Genomic DNA, 14540 nt, shown 5'->3' with positions numbered 1-14540 from the left:
AGCGTAAGGTATGAACGATAGGTTCATTGAGTTCATTCACCCAACGTATGGCGCAAGGAACGTGACACGTGAATGGACGGAAAGTCACTCCCACGTGAATTTAGTACAGGGTCAGTGGACCCGGTCTTTTATACTTGATGAAATCCCAGTACTGATTCGGCACTGTTTATCAGCGTGGATAATCTTCCAACGCGTCGTATCAAATTTGATCTCTTGAATCTTCTAATCGTCTGTGAAGTGGCTGATTTCTTCGACACTGTATAAATAGCTGATGCATACGATTTTCCAACATATCGGAGTGCGCACTTACATTCATGCAATCAATCGACGGATCAAGTATCGACACGTGATCAAAAATCGGGGCAGGTTGTATATTGCGGATGATTTTTTTACGCGTTCAAACGTTTTCGCGTAAGTCTCACGCGCATTAAGCATTGCAGAAAACGGCGCAGCGAGTTGAGAGCCGCTGCTGGAAGGGTTGAATGGTCACAAAATCGAGGGTTGCGTTCAGCGACACCTCTGAGCGGGTTGTCGAAGCGCAAGAGTCGAGAAGTTTCCGATTCGCCGGCTCGACGTCGCGTTTTCACATTTTTTATCCCGCAGACATGCCGGCCGTAATAATCATTGTGAAATTTGATTTAACGTAGTTAAATTTGTTCGCGGAAGAAAAATTACCCCGCGTCAAGATGGACGGCGTCAATGTACGTATAAAAGCTATAATATTCGCACCATATTGATCGTGAACTCTTCGTTTTAACTTGGGAAATTGAACCGAGTGGCATTCAGAGGGCTGTGCGGCACGTGACTTCACAAGCGAAAGGACACGCCTTCCGCAAACTTTGTCAAATATCGATTTCATTCTTCCATCATGGGTGCAAAATTTTCTTCCGATGTTTTTTCCCCACTTTATACCCCTCCAATGTTCACACCCTTAACGAATTTATTCTTATTATCATTAATTGTCAAATGAACGACGGGGCTGAATTTGGTTATAAACATACACAGTCTTTAACTTATTTTTGAATCATCACCAAAGATGGCGTTCCGTACTTTTCACCCGTTCCCAGTGGTTCTCATTATATATGCATACCATGAACTTTGCGCGAACAATTTCTACTTTATCAGTCACGCATCCATACTCGTTCAATGTGCATTCATTTGTTACTTTTACCTTTGTTTATGCAATTTACAAACGGGATTTTGATCCTTTTTTTATTCAAGAAACCTTGTTCAAAGTAGGTACACCTGTGTCTATTCGGTTTTTCGCACCCTACGTCACAAAAAGTGACGTCATATCGAAAATGAACATCCAAAGACATTGGATTTGCAACTAATTATTAGAATGTATCAAGAGTCGAACCCCATGTGTTCAGCGTGATATTTAGAATTTCATATTATCCAAGAATTATTGCGAAGGGTGCGACTAACGATAAACTAAATAAGCAGTGAATTTTACTTCTTGGATGTTTGCACGTCAGTTAATTTCACTAGATTTTTGTATATGAAAAGCCTGCGTTAAGGGACGCATCCGTCTTTCAGCGATCGCAACCAGAAAGCATTCGATGTTTTTATAATCGTTAAAGAATTACGAAATTCTACGTCGTAAATGATGAATTTGCAGAATTTGAACTGGGAGAACATATAAAATTATGTTTTACAATAGAGACAAAACTCAGTTTCATTTTCAAAAAAAAAAAAAACAGTTCATAGCTTATTACAGAAAAGGTAAAAAATATACTGATAATTTTTTCAAATGTTTCAAAGACTTCATCTGCAGTCTCGATTCCAAGACTTCTGAAATACTTCGACAGCAAAATTTGAAGTATGTAAGGGTAACAAAAAAACAATCGCGTACGGCAACTAACAAATTTTTAAAGTATACGAACGAAATTGAATAATTTGAGGGACGAGTAATATCAAATCAATCACTTTTATCAATCACGAGTACGCTTCTGAATTGTGATAGTATAGAAATATCACTGAAACAAAAGGAAAAATGTAGTTCCGAAGGCAGGGTGCAGGTCAAAAATTTGAAGACATACCTATACCATAAACGTAAAACCTTGATCATTCATTGAATTCCTCCAAAGAAGAAGAAGAAGAAGAAGAAGAAGTAGTCCTTGATCGTCGATCGGTTTCCTTTCCTTGAAAGATATTATGGAAAATTGTGGCAATTTAGCAGATTGCTCAAGGTGGTTAAAGCCGTGGCGATGAGCGTCTAGACTGCAGAGATGCCGGTGCAGGAGGCAGTCCTTCTGGTTGATGTTGAGTTAACAATTCCGGGAGTGTAAGAGAGAGCCGCCGATCTCTCGGCTGCAGGAGTCAGAGTATTTTTTGGTCCGAGAAAACCAGTCGCATTTTTTCGCACCGCTGAAACTAGCGGGACGACTTCGCTATAAATAGACTTGATTATGCAGGTCCCATGTAGCCAAGTAGCTAAAAGGGTCGTGTCAGGGACGTCAGGGCCCGCCGAAGAATTTTAATGCACTAAAACGAGCCTCGCCGACGCGACGCGACGCTCTCGTCCATCTCCCCTACTTTAAAGTATGATCGACAACTTCTCGATCATACGTCGAACGCGCGAAATACGGCCTCGAAATGCGAGGAAAAGGTCGGAAGGAAAGGTTATTCGAAGTAACATTGCGATAATCGAGACCTGCAGCCAATCCGCGATCGCGGTATTCAGAAAATTACACACACAGATTCGATCGCATTTTTATTACTCGGTTTTTAAACTTCGATTTCTTAGATGGAGGAAAGAAATCACCGATACATGAACAAAGATTTTGACGATTGTTTTCCTTCTTCTTCTTCTTCTTCTTGTTTTTTTTTTTTTTTTGTTCAAACATTTATTTTGACATTTTCACTACCCATAGGATTCGGATTTTTAACTATATTGAAGCGATTCAACGCGTATAACTTATGGAAGTCGTCCACACCACTAGACAAAAATTAGCACATTAAAAGTACAGATAGAACGTTAATTTGAAATTTACACTGTTAGAAATGCGGTGTTAAATGCAACACCGAAAATATTCTATAGAAGTCCAACATCATTTCGGTGTTGATCTTAAGACCACTTGGTGTCACGAATCGAACGATTTACACCGATGATGTTCAATTTTAGACTAATCGCTGTTGACTTTTGTTGACACCGTGAAATTTCTGACGATGTATCTAATCAACGCGACTGCGACCACGACGTTGAGATACAGTAGTGAAGCGTAACCATCACTGGAATTCCAACGCCACGCATGTTATTTCACATGACTATTACTTTTTTTTCCCCTATTTAGCATAATCTTTTACATTGCATAAGAGTTCGAAGCAAGGAAAAACCATAGTTTAAGAAAATAAAACTTAAAAAATAAAACATAAAACAGTTGCCAAATTTTCGTCAAAACGTAGAAAGTATAGCTTGGTTTACTGAAACTACGTTGTCACGATGATTCGAGTTACGAGGATTTCGTTACACAATATTCAAGGCAAAATTCACTCGTTCTCATTTGGAGTCACTAAATTTTTACTAACATTTTTTCTAATCTTAGAAATTATCTTAGATCTTATAACTATCTAGAATCTTATTTTCCTAGCAATTACGAACGTAACATCTGACATCTACATTCATCTTAAAAAAAAGAAGAAACTCTTTATCGCATGGACTTTCATTTTAATCACACGCGTACCACTAAATGATACAATATTTGATTTTCCATCGTAAAATTTCTCAGAGCCGTAATAAATCATCACTCAAGTTCGTGTGAATGATAATTGTACTTGAAAATACTTTTTATAACAGATGCAGTTATTTTATTTATTTATTTATTTTATTTTATTTTTTTTTATCGTACTTTGCGACTGTTTGTAGGTACAGCAAAAGTTACAATCGCGATATGAAATAACTCCAAAGTTAAAATTACGTTACACCTCTGGTTTATAGTATATTATTATAACGTTTCTACTGGCTGATATCAATATAATCGCAAAAACTGTCAATCAACAATTGACTGGTGGCGGAAAAAAGCTGAATGATAACGCATTTTCAGAAAATCCAATCCCCAGAAACGACTGCAAAAATATATGCAATCTAACTTCATGTAGACAATTGGCTCATTATTTTCTAGTCGACTAGACTTTTCCCATCTTCTATAAATGTTTGCCCTGCAGCTATTTCTGTACACCATATAAATTTTCTAATAACATCGCTGATACTTGGGGATGAAAACACATCGCGTTTCTGATTAATAAATCAGTCCGATAAGATAATTGTATGTGTGTGTATATATATATACTCATCAGTAACACGTATAACTTATAACGTTATCGCTGCAGAATTAAGTAATAAACCATTCTTCAGGAAATTCCCCTTCATGATAATTTCTATAAGAAAAAAGTATCGAGATGCTAAACTCTGCTCTTTTTCTATACAAACATCGACGTACATGTGTAATATATAAGAACAAAAATGAAAAACTAAATCTCTGATAGAGTCTGCCGGTTGAAAACAAATTTCAATTAATATAATAATAATTTGAAAGATTGATTTTATTCAGCTTGTTTATCAATTACTATATTTTTATAAATAAACATGTTGCCATTTTTCAAAAAAATTAATCGACTCTCGTACAAGGGTTTCAAGTCAGTCTCGTTCTAAATACGGTCACAATTTTCAACCGCTTTGAAAAATGATAATGTTCTTCACTGAATTTTAATTTTTTTTTATCTCTTGTTTGCAAAAATTCCACACGCCGATAGGCTGCACGTTTCGTTACGCAGCCGGGAAAGGGATAGCAAGGAATTTGAATACCCGACTGGACTGCCTTGTCGGGGCCGCGAACGTTAACTCCGTTCGGTCCGAACCGGCAAGGTGCAAAACGACTAGATCCCATTAACTAAAATGTATTTTTAGCCCATCTAAATATCTGCAGTGGCTGTATCCAGTCTCGAATTGCGAACAAGAGGGATAAGAGGGATAAACTAGAGAATCCGCTTATAGTTAAATTATACGTGAGGTATGTAACATCGTTTCCCACGAGATTTCATTATTCCACTTTCGTATATTCGTAGAAAATAATTTGTTTTTCCGCTTGACAATAATTTATAAAATTCGATGCATAAGTGGGGACAAGAACTCGTTGAGTTTAATACGTTAGACGACAATAATTTGTAGAATAATTTAAATGAATTGCAATTTGATGGTAAAACTACTGAATAAATAATGTAGGGATAGTCAAGAGTCAAACGAAAACTGTTGGGTGCCGGCGATAATAGAAATATATCTATTATGCTAATAACGATATTCAAATTATACACAGAACAAGCGAACGTTGTTCGAAACAAACAATTAAATTAACCAATCCAGCAATAACCCGTTCAACAATTTGAACAATAATCGCGCTTTACTAATGAATATTTTCTTTTGAGCATTATGGGACGTCTTCGCCGTTTCGCGTTTACGAAAAGTACCAATCTTATTCTTCGCACTTGTGAATCTCTTACTTTTTCTTCGCTACTCGATCACTCAGGGATCATACGATTCACAAGGTACGAAGTGATCCTTGACGGTAACAAATATCGTAATTTAATAAATAATTATTTTGTTGTATGCAATTTGTTTCAAAGCCTCGTTTTCGTTCAGACCGGCACTGGCAGTAGGCTGATATTTGAATTACAACAATGAAATGGTAAAAAATCCGTTAGCCTTTATGCATTAATTTTCGATCAGTTCCAAAAGCTGACTTATAAATATAACGAAAGCGCGTATCAAGCTTGAAATTCGATTATTTAAAATAATTAAAACCGATGATATATTCCGTACGAATCGCTATCGCAAAACTGCTAGATAATTTTCCAACAACAATTAAAATGATAAAAATGTACGACGTGGACGCGGTGCAACGTCCGTTAGGAAAAGTGCGGTAGGTACGATAAATGCGGCGACGCCATCGCATAGAAATATTTTTCGATTCAGGGCTGATATTTAATACATATATAGGTATATAATAAAAGTTCCGAGCTCTCTTGGCGCATGAGCTTACACGCATGCCGACAAGCTCCGATCCGCGCCAGATGCAAGCGTCAGTCGACGTCTAAACGCCGTCAAGCGCGAACGTCGAATTGGTGAAATACCTGACGTGTGTATTTGTGAGGTGAAATTTCAGGTATTTTTGAGAGACCAATTTTAAAAATAACTCCTCTCTTTCTATCCACTTAATCCTAGGCGCGAGTCGAGGGATTTTATTTCACTCGATTGTTTTCCTTCTCTCTCTTCCAAACTTAACTCGGTTCGGGGGAATTTTTGTTCTATGAAATCGTTTTAAATATATATGCATCATAGGTAATTCGTATTATTACATTTAACTATACCGTGTATGGAGAAATGAAAGATAAACCGACATCCTGATTTTTGAATCGATCCTTCTTTTTTGTTTCATTTTACACCTACTTCAATGTGGACAAATTCATTCGTGAACGTATTGTAATCCGTTTTCTGCCCTGAAATCTGCAAATTCATCGAATTTCCAGATACCGTTGTTTTGACAAAAAAAAATTTTGAACCAAGTCTTTTGGGCTTATTCAAGTTTTTAATTCTGTAATGATTCGCTGGCACGAAACGCAAACTTTATTGAAATATAAAAGAGAAACATATACTAGGGTGGTCCTTGTTTAGGGTGTCGACGAATCCCCCTCTCCCCCCAAATCAACTTCAAATAATTCAAAAACAATTGCCTCATTTTTACAGATTTTTACCAACAGGGTGAGTTTCCGCATTTAAAATATACGTATTTCGGACAAGATCTCGGTATATTTTATTGTAAGAATAATTGTGTTAAAAAAAAATCCCTAACTACGAGATCTTAGTCGGCATTAGTGCTTCTATCTGAGAAAAAATTCACATCATCGTACCAGGCAGATCCGACGAATTGCACACCCTCGAAATCTGACTTTTATTTTTGCTTAGACGAAGTGCAATTCGTCCAGATTCCCTCGTACGATGATGTGAATTTTTTCTCAGACAGTAGCACTAACGCCCACTAAAACTTTCCAGTTCCGAATTTTTTTGAACATTATTACTCCTACGATAAAATGTATACTGAGAATGTAGATAAACCCACCCTGTTGGCGGAAGGAGTTAGAGTTGAAATAAAGAATCTGAAAAAATTAGGCGGTTTTTTTTTAATTATTTAAGGCCGATTTGACATAAGGACTATCCTAATATATACGTATTGGCGAAAAATGTGAAAAATTGATTCACAGTTCGACACATTAGATACACAACATATACATATAGTATATACGTTATATTTGTATAAAAGATAATATTCAAAGGTTTTCTCATCTTCACGAATGACCGTTAAATTTATAAACTATTAAAAGATCGAATAAGTTTTACGTGCATACGCCGTTCAACTTTCACGTCGGTATTTTAAATTCAAATGTACACATCGCAGTGATCAAGCATGCGCGTTATAGGTACACGTATTATACCTATACGCCGGTGTCGTAAAATCTATGCAGTATACATGCATGGTACGCATGGATGTGTGTACCTATACTGTTGAACATTGAACGATGAATGGAATTGAACCTACACTCTGTGACTCGAGTTCTGCGTGCACGGCTGTCTGGACAATTGACACGAATAAATCTATTAACAAGTGGCTATATCGCATAATACACACACGTCCACACGTGGTGCAGAATTGAAACGTTTCTGAGTCGTCGATATATTTAATATTACGTATAGCGCAAGTATCACTCCATTATCGACAAGGTTTACCGACCCGCCAACGTCTACGAAAGCTTACAATACCATTATATGCTGTAATGTGCAAAAACATAATTTCATATTCACGTGGTCGACAAACTCGATTATACGTATCGTGTCGCATCGCTGGTTGAGGTTGAAGTTCAGTAGTATAAAGGACTAAACGAATCTGCACGAGACATTATAATCCTAGGTTTCAATAGCTCGACCCCAATTTACAGCTGTCTCTTTTGATTCCGTAACATCGTCGTCGAATCATCGACCAGACAATTTATGACGTACGTACGTTTGAAAGGCAAGGAAAAGGAAAAAATCAACGCAATTTTAACCCGTAAACTCTGATCGTGCAAAATAAAATTTTGGGCGATACATCGAAGAAGATAATTAGAATCGTACTATCGTATCTCGAGTTTAACGAAAATTCTATCAATGAACGGAAGTCTTCGTTTCCGGTTACAAGTCGTTACTGCACGTTGCTATCACCGCGGGCACGTGACATCAATTAAGAGTGATTTGTTATCTCGTTGCGCAGGTCCGCAGGCCTGACGCTCTAAAAAAAATTTATCACCACTTCAACTCTCGACTAATCCATTCGGCTAAATCTTCGGCTTTACTTATAGTACAACACACGTAGAGTGCGTATTATATTATTTAATGAATGGATGAATAATGATCTCTTACTCAATCGGGCACATTTGATTTTTAATCTTTTTTTTCCTTTTTGATCGAATTTATGATGGATAATTGTTAGTAAAATTTTATTTCGTTCTTACAGCTGCCAGCGGATCAGTTTGTGTCAATAAGATACTCCTGGAACTCTTTAGTTGATATTTAATAGGGACCCAATGTAATGGGAAATGTGTAAATATTGAATAAAATATTGAAATCTGAGTGAGAAAATGTTTTTCATGTATTTTAATTAAATAATAATCAGAAAACCCGTTAGATGTCCCTATATATATATATATGTATATATGTATTATATCACTCGAAAGTGATACGTTCCGACTTTTATAACCTCTCGATTAATAAATTTCCAGTCAAATAATTTTGCGAATTATATACTATGTATAAATAGCCGGGATTGTTATTTTATTACCAGTGTCGAGTGTGCTTTTCACGAGGTTGTGACGCATGACGTCATGATTTACGACGAGTTTAAAAGCAGAACATACAACGTTTTTCATACACCAGCTATATCACAAATCAGACTTTGAACTTGTAATCAAACACGAATGTCATTACCAAATCTCCCCTCTTCATCCGAGTGTTTTTTCTTTTTATGTTCTTCTTATGAATCACGTCAGACCCGCCACAAAGAGTTTTAATTATAAGGCAATTCCAAATTTCGGTTAACATTTCAACGATGAGATAAAACACATCGAACCGATATGATATTGTTCTTTCTGTTTACCGTATTGCAATTCTTAGTTAGTAAGACGAAGATTTTCTGTTCCAGGATTCGAACGTTTCCGAAGAAGCGGAAGCGAATCCTCGACTCTCTGTACGGTCCGATTTCAAGGAAATTGATAACACTAGCGAAGTGTGTATAACTAATGATGTCGTAGCGAAGACTGAGGAAGCTTTGAGAGCAAACGAACGCGTGAAGCGATCGGAAGAGGTTGAAAAGTTTGATGAAAGTGGTGAACAAGTGCCGTTGATAATAATCGTCGACTCGCCCATCGCAAATTCGGACTCTAAGGAACCGTTCTGCAAAGAGAAATTAATTCCGCAAAACGGTACAATATCAGCCCCGCCGGAGGGAAATTTTCAAAACGGAATATCGGAGGAGGGAAAAGCGAAGAAGAAAAATATGGCCTACGACGACGTGATTTTGCACATGGGTGAATTTGGACGATACCAAAAGAGGATATACCTGCTTTTGTGCCTGCCAGCGATATCCTGTGCCTTTCATAAAATGAGCGGTGTTTTTCTTGGCGCGAAGACTGACTTCCGGTGTCTGAGACCTAACGAATATCCGGAAAACGCGACCCTAGACTTACCCGACAATATTATGAATATGACCTACCCGTGGGACAACAAAACCAAGACCTTTTCACAGTGCGAAAGATACGACATAGATTTTTCAGAAGATTACTATCAGTCCGGTGCGAATGTTACCTTCAATGCCTCAGTTGTCGAGTGCGACTCCTTTGTTTACAATAAAACAGTGTACGCACTCACGACCACGACTCAGGTGAGAGTTGTTACTTAAAGCATATATCCGCAGACTCGTTTACATAATTCATAACAGCATACCGACAAACTTCGAAGAACGATTGACAATTTCAGCAACAAAGAGTGAAGGAGGAACTTTGACTTCCATCGTTCCATCGTATCGCCAATTAACACGTTCCTTTGCTGACTTTCCTGTTTCAGTGGAACCTGGTCTGCAAAAAGGCATGGCTTAGAGCAACGGGTGACTCGTTATTCATGGTGGGAGTTATGGTGGGTTCAATGATATTCGGTGCACTCTCCGACAGCTACGGTCGAAGACCAATATTCTTCTTGTCTCTGGTGATACAATTAGTCGGTGGCATAATTGTCGCCCTGTGCCCCGAGTACATTTCGTATGTAATCTTCAGATTGATTCTGGGTTCGACAACCAGCGGGGTGTTTCTGGTGGCTTATGTTATCGGTAAGGACGAGTTCATGCCTTTCGCCTCTCCCTCTTTCTCTTTCTCTTTCTCTTTCACGGTGAATAGAGAATAGTTTCGAAACCTGCACGGCACGATCCACTTCTGATTTGTAAAACATTGTTCGTGTTTCAGCGCTCGAAATGGTCGGACCAAAGAAACGATTGGTAGCCGGCGTTGGTTGCCAACTCTTTTTCACCACTGGGTACATCCTCGTTGCCGGTTTTGCCTACCACATTACCGATTGGAGATATCTGCAGATCGCCATCACCATCCCGAGTCTGGCATTCCTCGTCTATTGGTGGTAAGCGCGTTTTTGAACGAAGAGAAATTTCCAGTTGTGGTTACCCTAAGGAGATTAACTGGTCTCATTTTTTACATATACTTGTTGGTACGAAGTGAAAATCGGTTTTCTCACTGTCATTGAAAAATCTAGCATCTGTTACCGGTACTTACTAATACTTTATACAACAATGAATTGATGTTGACGCTTTAATCGTCACAAAAAAAAAAGAAAAAGATGCTACAAGCTAAAGAAACAGGTTCGATCTTGCAATAATCCAAATGTACCGTATTGACTGGTATAATCGCGACAAATGGTCACCTGGACCAAATTTTCTTACAACTCTAACATCTTAACCGCTATTACAACGAAACCCATCTTGCACATAATTTTCTTACTGCCGATAGGTTTATTCCCGAATCCGCCCGATGGCTGCTGACCAAAGGACGCGTGGAGGAGGCGAAGGACTTACTCCAGAAGGCATCCGCGGAGAACGGTGTAGACCTACCAAAAGACACTTTGGATAATTTGCTGACGAGCGACAGCGACAGCAAGCCAGATATGAACGAGCCGACGTTGCTCGACCTCTTCAGATATCCGAATTTGCGGAACAAAAGCCTGTTGCTTTTCTTCAACTGGTCAGAACTTTATCCGTATTTCCGATTGAACGCGCTAGAACAACGTCACGACGTTTTATCGAAATCGAATGTATTGGTAATCAATTTGTTCCCCCTTTCCGCTTCCACAGGTTTGTAAACAGTGGTACGTATTACGGACTGTCTTGGAACACTTCCAATCTCGGAGGTAACGATTACGTGAATTTTTTAATTGGTGGCCTCGTTGAAGTACCAGCTTACACATTCCTACTTTTCACGTTAAACAGATGGGGAAGAAAGATTATTTTATGCGGTTGTATGTTACTCGCCGGGACGTCGTTGCTCCTGACATTAATTGTTCCAGCGAGTGAGTAGCGTTATACCAGGCTTGACAATTGCGATCCTCATCCGAGATCCGATTTCATATCCTTCCTTGTAATTTCACCGTGCAGATATGCCGTGGATGGTCACGCTTTTCGCGATGCTGGGAAAATTGGCAATCACATCCTCTTACGGTGCCGTTTACGTATTTACTGCCGAACAGTTTCCCACTGTGATTAGAAACGTCGGTCTTGGAGCTTGTTCGACCTTTGCCCGGATAGGGGGAGTCATAGCGCCGTACATCAACCACTTGGTAAGTGATTCAACTGCAACGACATTGCTCGACGATTCCTCCTCGATTCTCACGCCGGCTTCTCGTTACGCTTACAGTCGGAAATTTGGACACCTTTACCGATGGTTATTTTTGGCGTCTGCGCACTGATTGGCGGAATAATGTCACTGCTTCTCCCGGAAACGCTGAACAAAAAGTTACCAGAATCGATACAGGACGGTGAACAATTCGGAAAGTACGTATTCAGGCCACCAGTCAAGTCGTTGTTGAGGAAGCCAAGAAATTGGGTTCGGTCGACGAGTTAATCACTCGTGAAATCTGGTGTACCATTTTCCGGAAATCTTGTGAAATCTCTTGAAATCTTCTGAAATCTTTTGTAATCTCTGAAATTTCCCTTTGAAACAATTCTTTAAAATCTCATAACGTCTCTTGTAAACTTTTGATATCCTTTGAAATCCCCGAAATCTTTTAAAGTTTTCTGAAATCTCTTAAGATCCTCGAAATATTTTGAAATCCTTGGAATTTTATTTTGAAAAATCCTTTGAAATCCCATGAAGTCTTTTGAAATCTTTTGAAATCATTTGAAATCCGTGAAATCTTGAAATCGGGTGTACATCAAATCGATGAGTCATTAAAACCGATCCCTCGGCTTCGGGGAAAATGAGCATAAAATTTTTTTTCATATCCTCACGTTTCCGGTCAATAAACGTAAACACATTGGATGTCCGAGAACCGGTTAGTATTTGAGATACTGATATTCAACGTTCAATTATCGATAGACATGTTTTTCGCAGTGATTCATCGACTGCCGTTCCTTAAAATGAAAACAGGATAACGCAAGAGATTATTGTAATAAGAAAATGCGAAAAATATTGAAATATCGAAGAGTTAAAATAATAATTACCATCTGAAACCGCTTGAATTCACGAGTTTGTCTATTTTAGGAAGATACGCGGTGATGACGAGGAAGACGTGAAACAGATGACTGATATTGAAATAATGAAACCGTTGAAGACCCAAGGAAACGGAGTGTATAACGAGAAACAAAACGGATGATATTGCAAACGGTGAAGTTGTGCGCAGCAGAATCGATACGATGTATAAATGGACATCAGTTTCCATCCACCGATGTCAACGACAACGTTAAACTAATTCTACGATCAATAATGCCGCCTGCATAATTTCGTGGAATTAGTTACCGCCTCTTTGTGGTTTTCGCAAAGTGCGCCAACCGCGAGAGGCATGAAACTTATATTTATTATATCTAGTTAATGATTCCGGTGTACGGAACTCTAGCAGATTTTGATACTGTTTTTAATGCCTAGTTTTTATCGTCATCTTTTTTTTTCCTTATTACAATCAGCGAGAATCAGGGTCCATTTTTGAGGTTCGCGTACAAATATCTTTCGTACGGTATCTTAGAATCGATATGCACGTGAAATCGATCTCACTCGTCGAAAAATTAAATAGCGGCTGAACTATACGTGGTAAACGCTGGAAACAATGGGTGAAATTGAGAGGAAAATACTCCCATTGATATATAAATGAAACCAATTGCAATTACTTCGTGGACAAATATGACTGTGTCAAACCACGCAAAAATGACAACGTATGTTGAAAATCTTCAATTGTCAGCTACATTAATAATTTTTCGCGATTTCAACTCCATGAGTTACAGGACTTTTCGAGCATTCTCGACTTACATTTAGACTTATATAAACAGCTATGTAATCTGAATTGAGAATTCCTGGACGAGTACCGCATCTTTTCCTTTTTGGTTGCACCGCGACATTCCTATCAGTATACAACCAATTACGATCAATTGTGTGCCTATAAGTTAAGTCTATAATTATTAGGTCCATTGATGGGGAGGAGGAAAAGAATACGAAAGAAGCTAACAAGGGAGCAATTTTTTATAATCCTCTTTATTGGATAATTAGAAATACGTCTCGTACATTCGCATCGTGCTAATTTTCTATAATTTCCTGACCGACACGTCTGATCAGGAGTGAAATCGATGGTCGGTCTTGTATTCTTTAACAAAAATCTGAGCGAAACTTGACGAGTAAAAAATTACGCCGCGTTAGGAAATTAACTCCGCTTGAAGTGGTATAATTGGTTAATATCTGAAACATGTTTTTGTCGTATGCAAAAATTTTGAATTTACACAAACGATAGAATAACTAAATAACGCGTCAAATGGATAGCCAATAACCTATCGCACAGGTAACTATAATAGTCCCTTAATCCTCACATATGGTATATCGCCTATTTATAATTTTTGTCGACACTTGTTACGATAGCGATTGACGCAACGTGACACTGGAAAATATACTTAATTATTGTGTAGGAGTTTTCGCTTCGGTGGATGCTGTACTCAGACTTTTTCATTCAATTCAATGTATACAGGTGTCACCAATATGTTTCAATAAATTAATTAGTACTGAAGTAACATTTGTCACACGTATATAAAAACCTGATTCCAGCCTAGGTTGTTATTCAACACTGAAGGGCGGCTCATCCGTGCAATATCTCCTTGGAATCAGGGGTAACGTGAAATTTTCGAAAATATTTGTCGCAGTCCGAATCACAAAGGTATTGAAAAAAAATTTCATATTTCTCAAGTGTAATTCGATTACTCGTC

At 38.2% G+C, this 14540-nt stretch overlaps 1 protein-coding gene across 2 annotated transcripts; it reads left to right on the top strand.

The window, feature by feature from the left end:
• Positions 1-579: 579 nt before the first annotated feature.
• LOC124301746 (organic cation transporter protein-like) lies at positions 580-14348 on the top strand. 2 transcript variants are annotated; one of them, XM_046757128.1, is made up of 9 exons: positions 580-701; positions 9228-9965; positions 10148-10406; positions 10540-10708; positions 11095-11325; positions 11436-11650; positions 11736-11917; positions 11995-12131; positions 12841-14348. In XM_046757128.1, the coding sequence occupies exons 1-9, from the start codon at positions 687-689 to the stop codon at positions 12950-12952; spliced, it is 2058 nt and encodes a 685-aa protein (XP_046613084.1). In that variant the 5' UTR covers positions 580-686; the 3' UTR covers positions 12953-14348. The 2 variants fall into 2 exon arrangements, with proteins under 2 accessions (XP_046613084.1, XP_046613092.1); XM_046757136.1 differs by lacking the exon at positions 580-701 and adding an exon at positions 6060-6161.
• Positions 14349-14540: the final 192 nt, after the last annotated feature.

The sequence above is a fragment of the Neodiprion virginianus genome, chromosome 1 (genome assembly GCF_021901495.1).
Source record: "Neodiprion virginianus isolate iyNeoVirg1 chromosome 1, iyNeoVirg1.1, whole genome shotgun sequence".
Taxonomy (NCBI): domain Eukaryota; kingdom Metazoa; phylum Arthropoda; class Insecta; order Hymenoptera; family Diprionidae; genus Neodiprion; species Neodiprion virginianus.
Note: the sequence above shows the minus strand (reverse complement) of the source record. Positions and strands in the feature narration are given on the sequence as shown.

Excerpts from the sequence above, each read along its gene's own strand:
- LOC124301746 (XM_046757128.1), top strand. Across the intron at positions 11,326-11,435 it reads CTGTTGCTTTTCTTCAACTG|GTTTGTAAACAGTGGTACGT; the intron begins GTCAGAACTTTA and ends CCGCTTCCACAG. Across the intron at positions 12,132-12,840 it reads GACGGTGAACAATTCGGAAA|GAAGATACGCGGTGATGACG; the intron begins GTACGTATTCAG and ends TGTCTATTTTAG.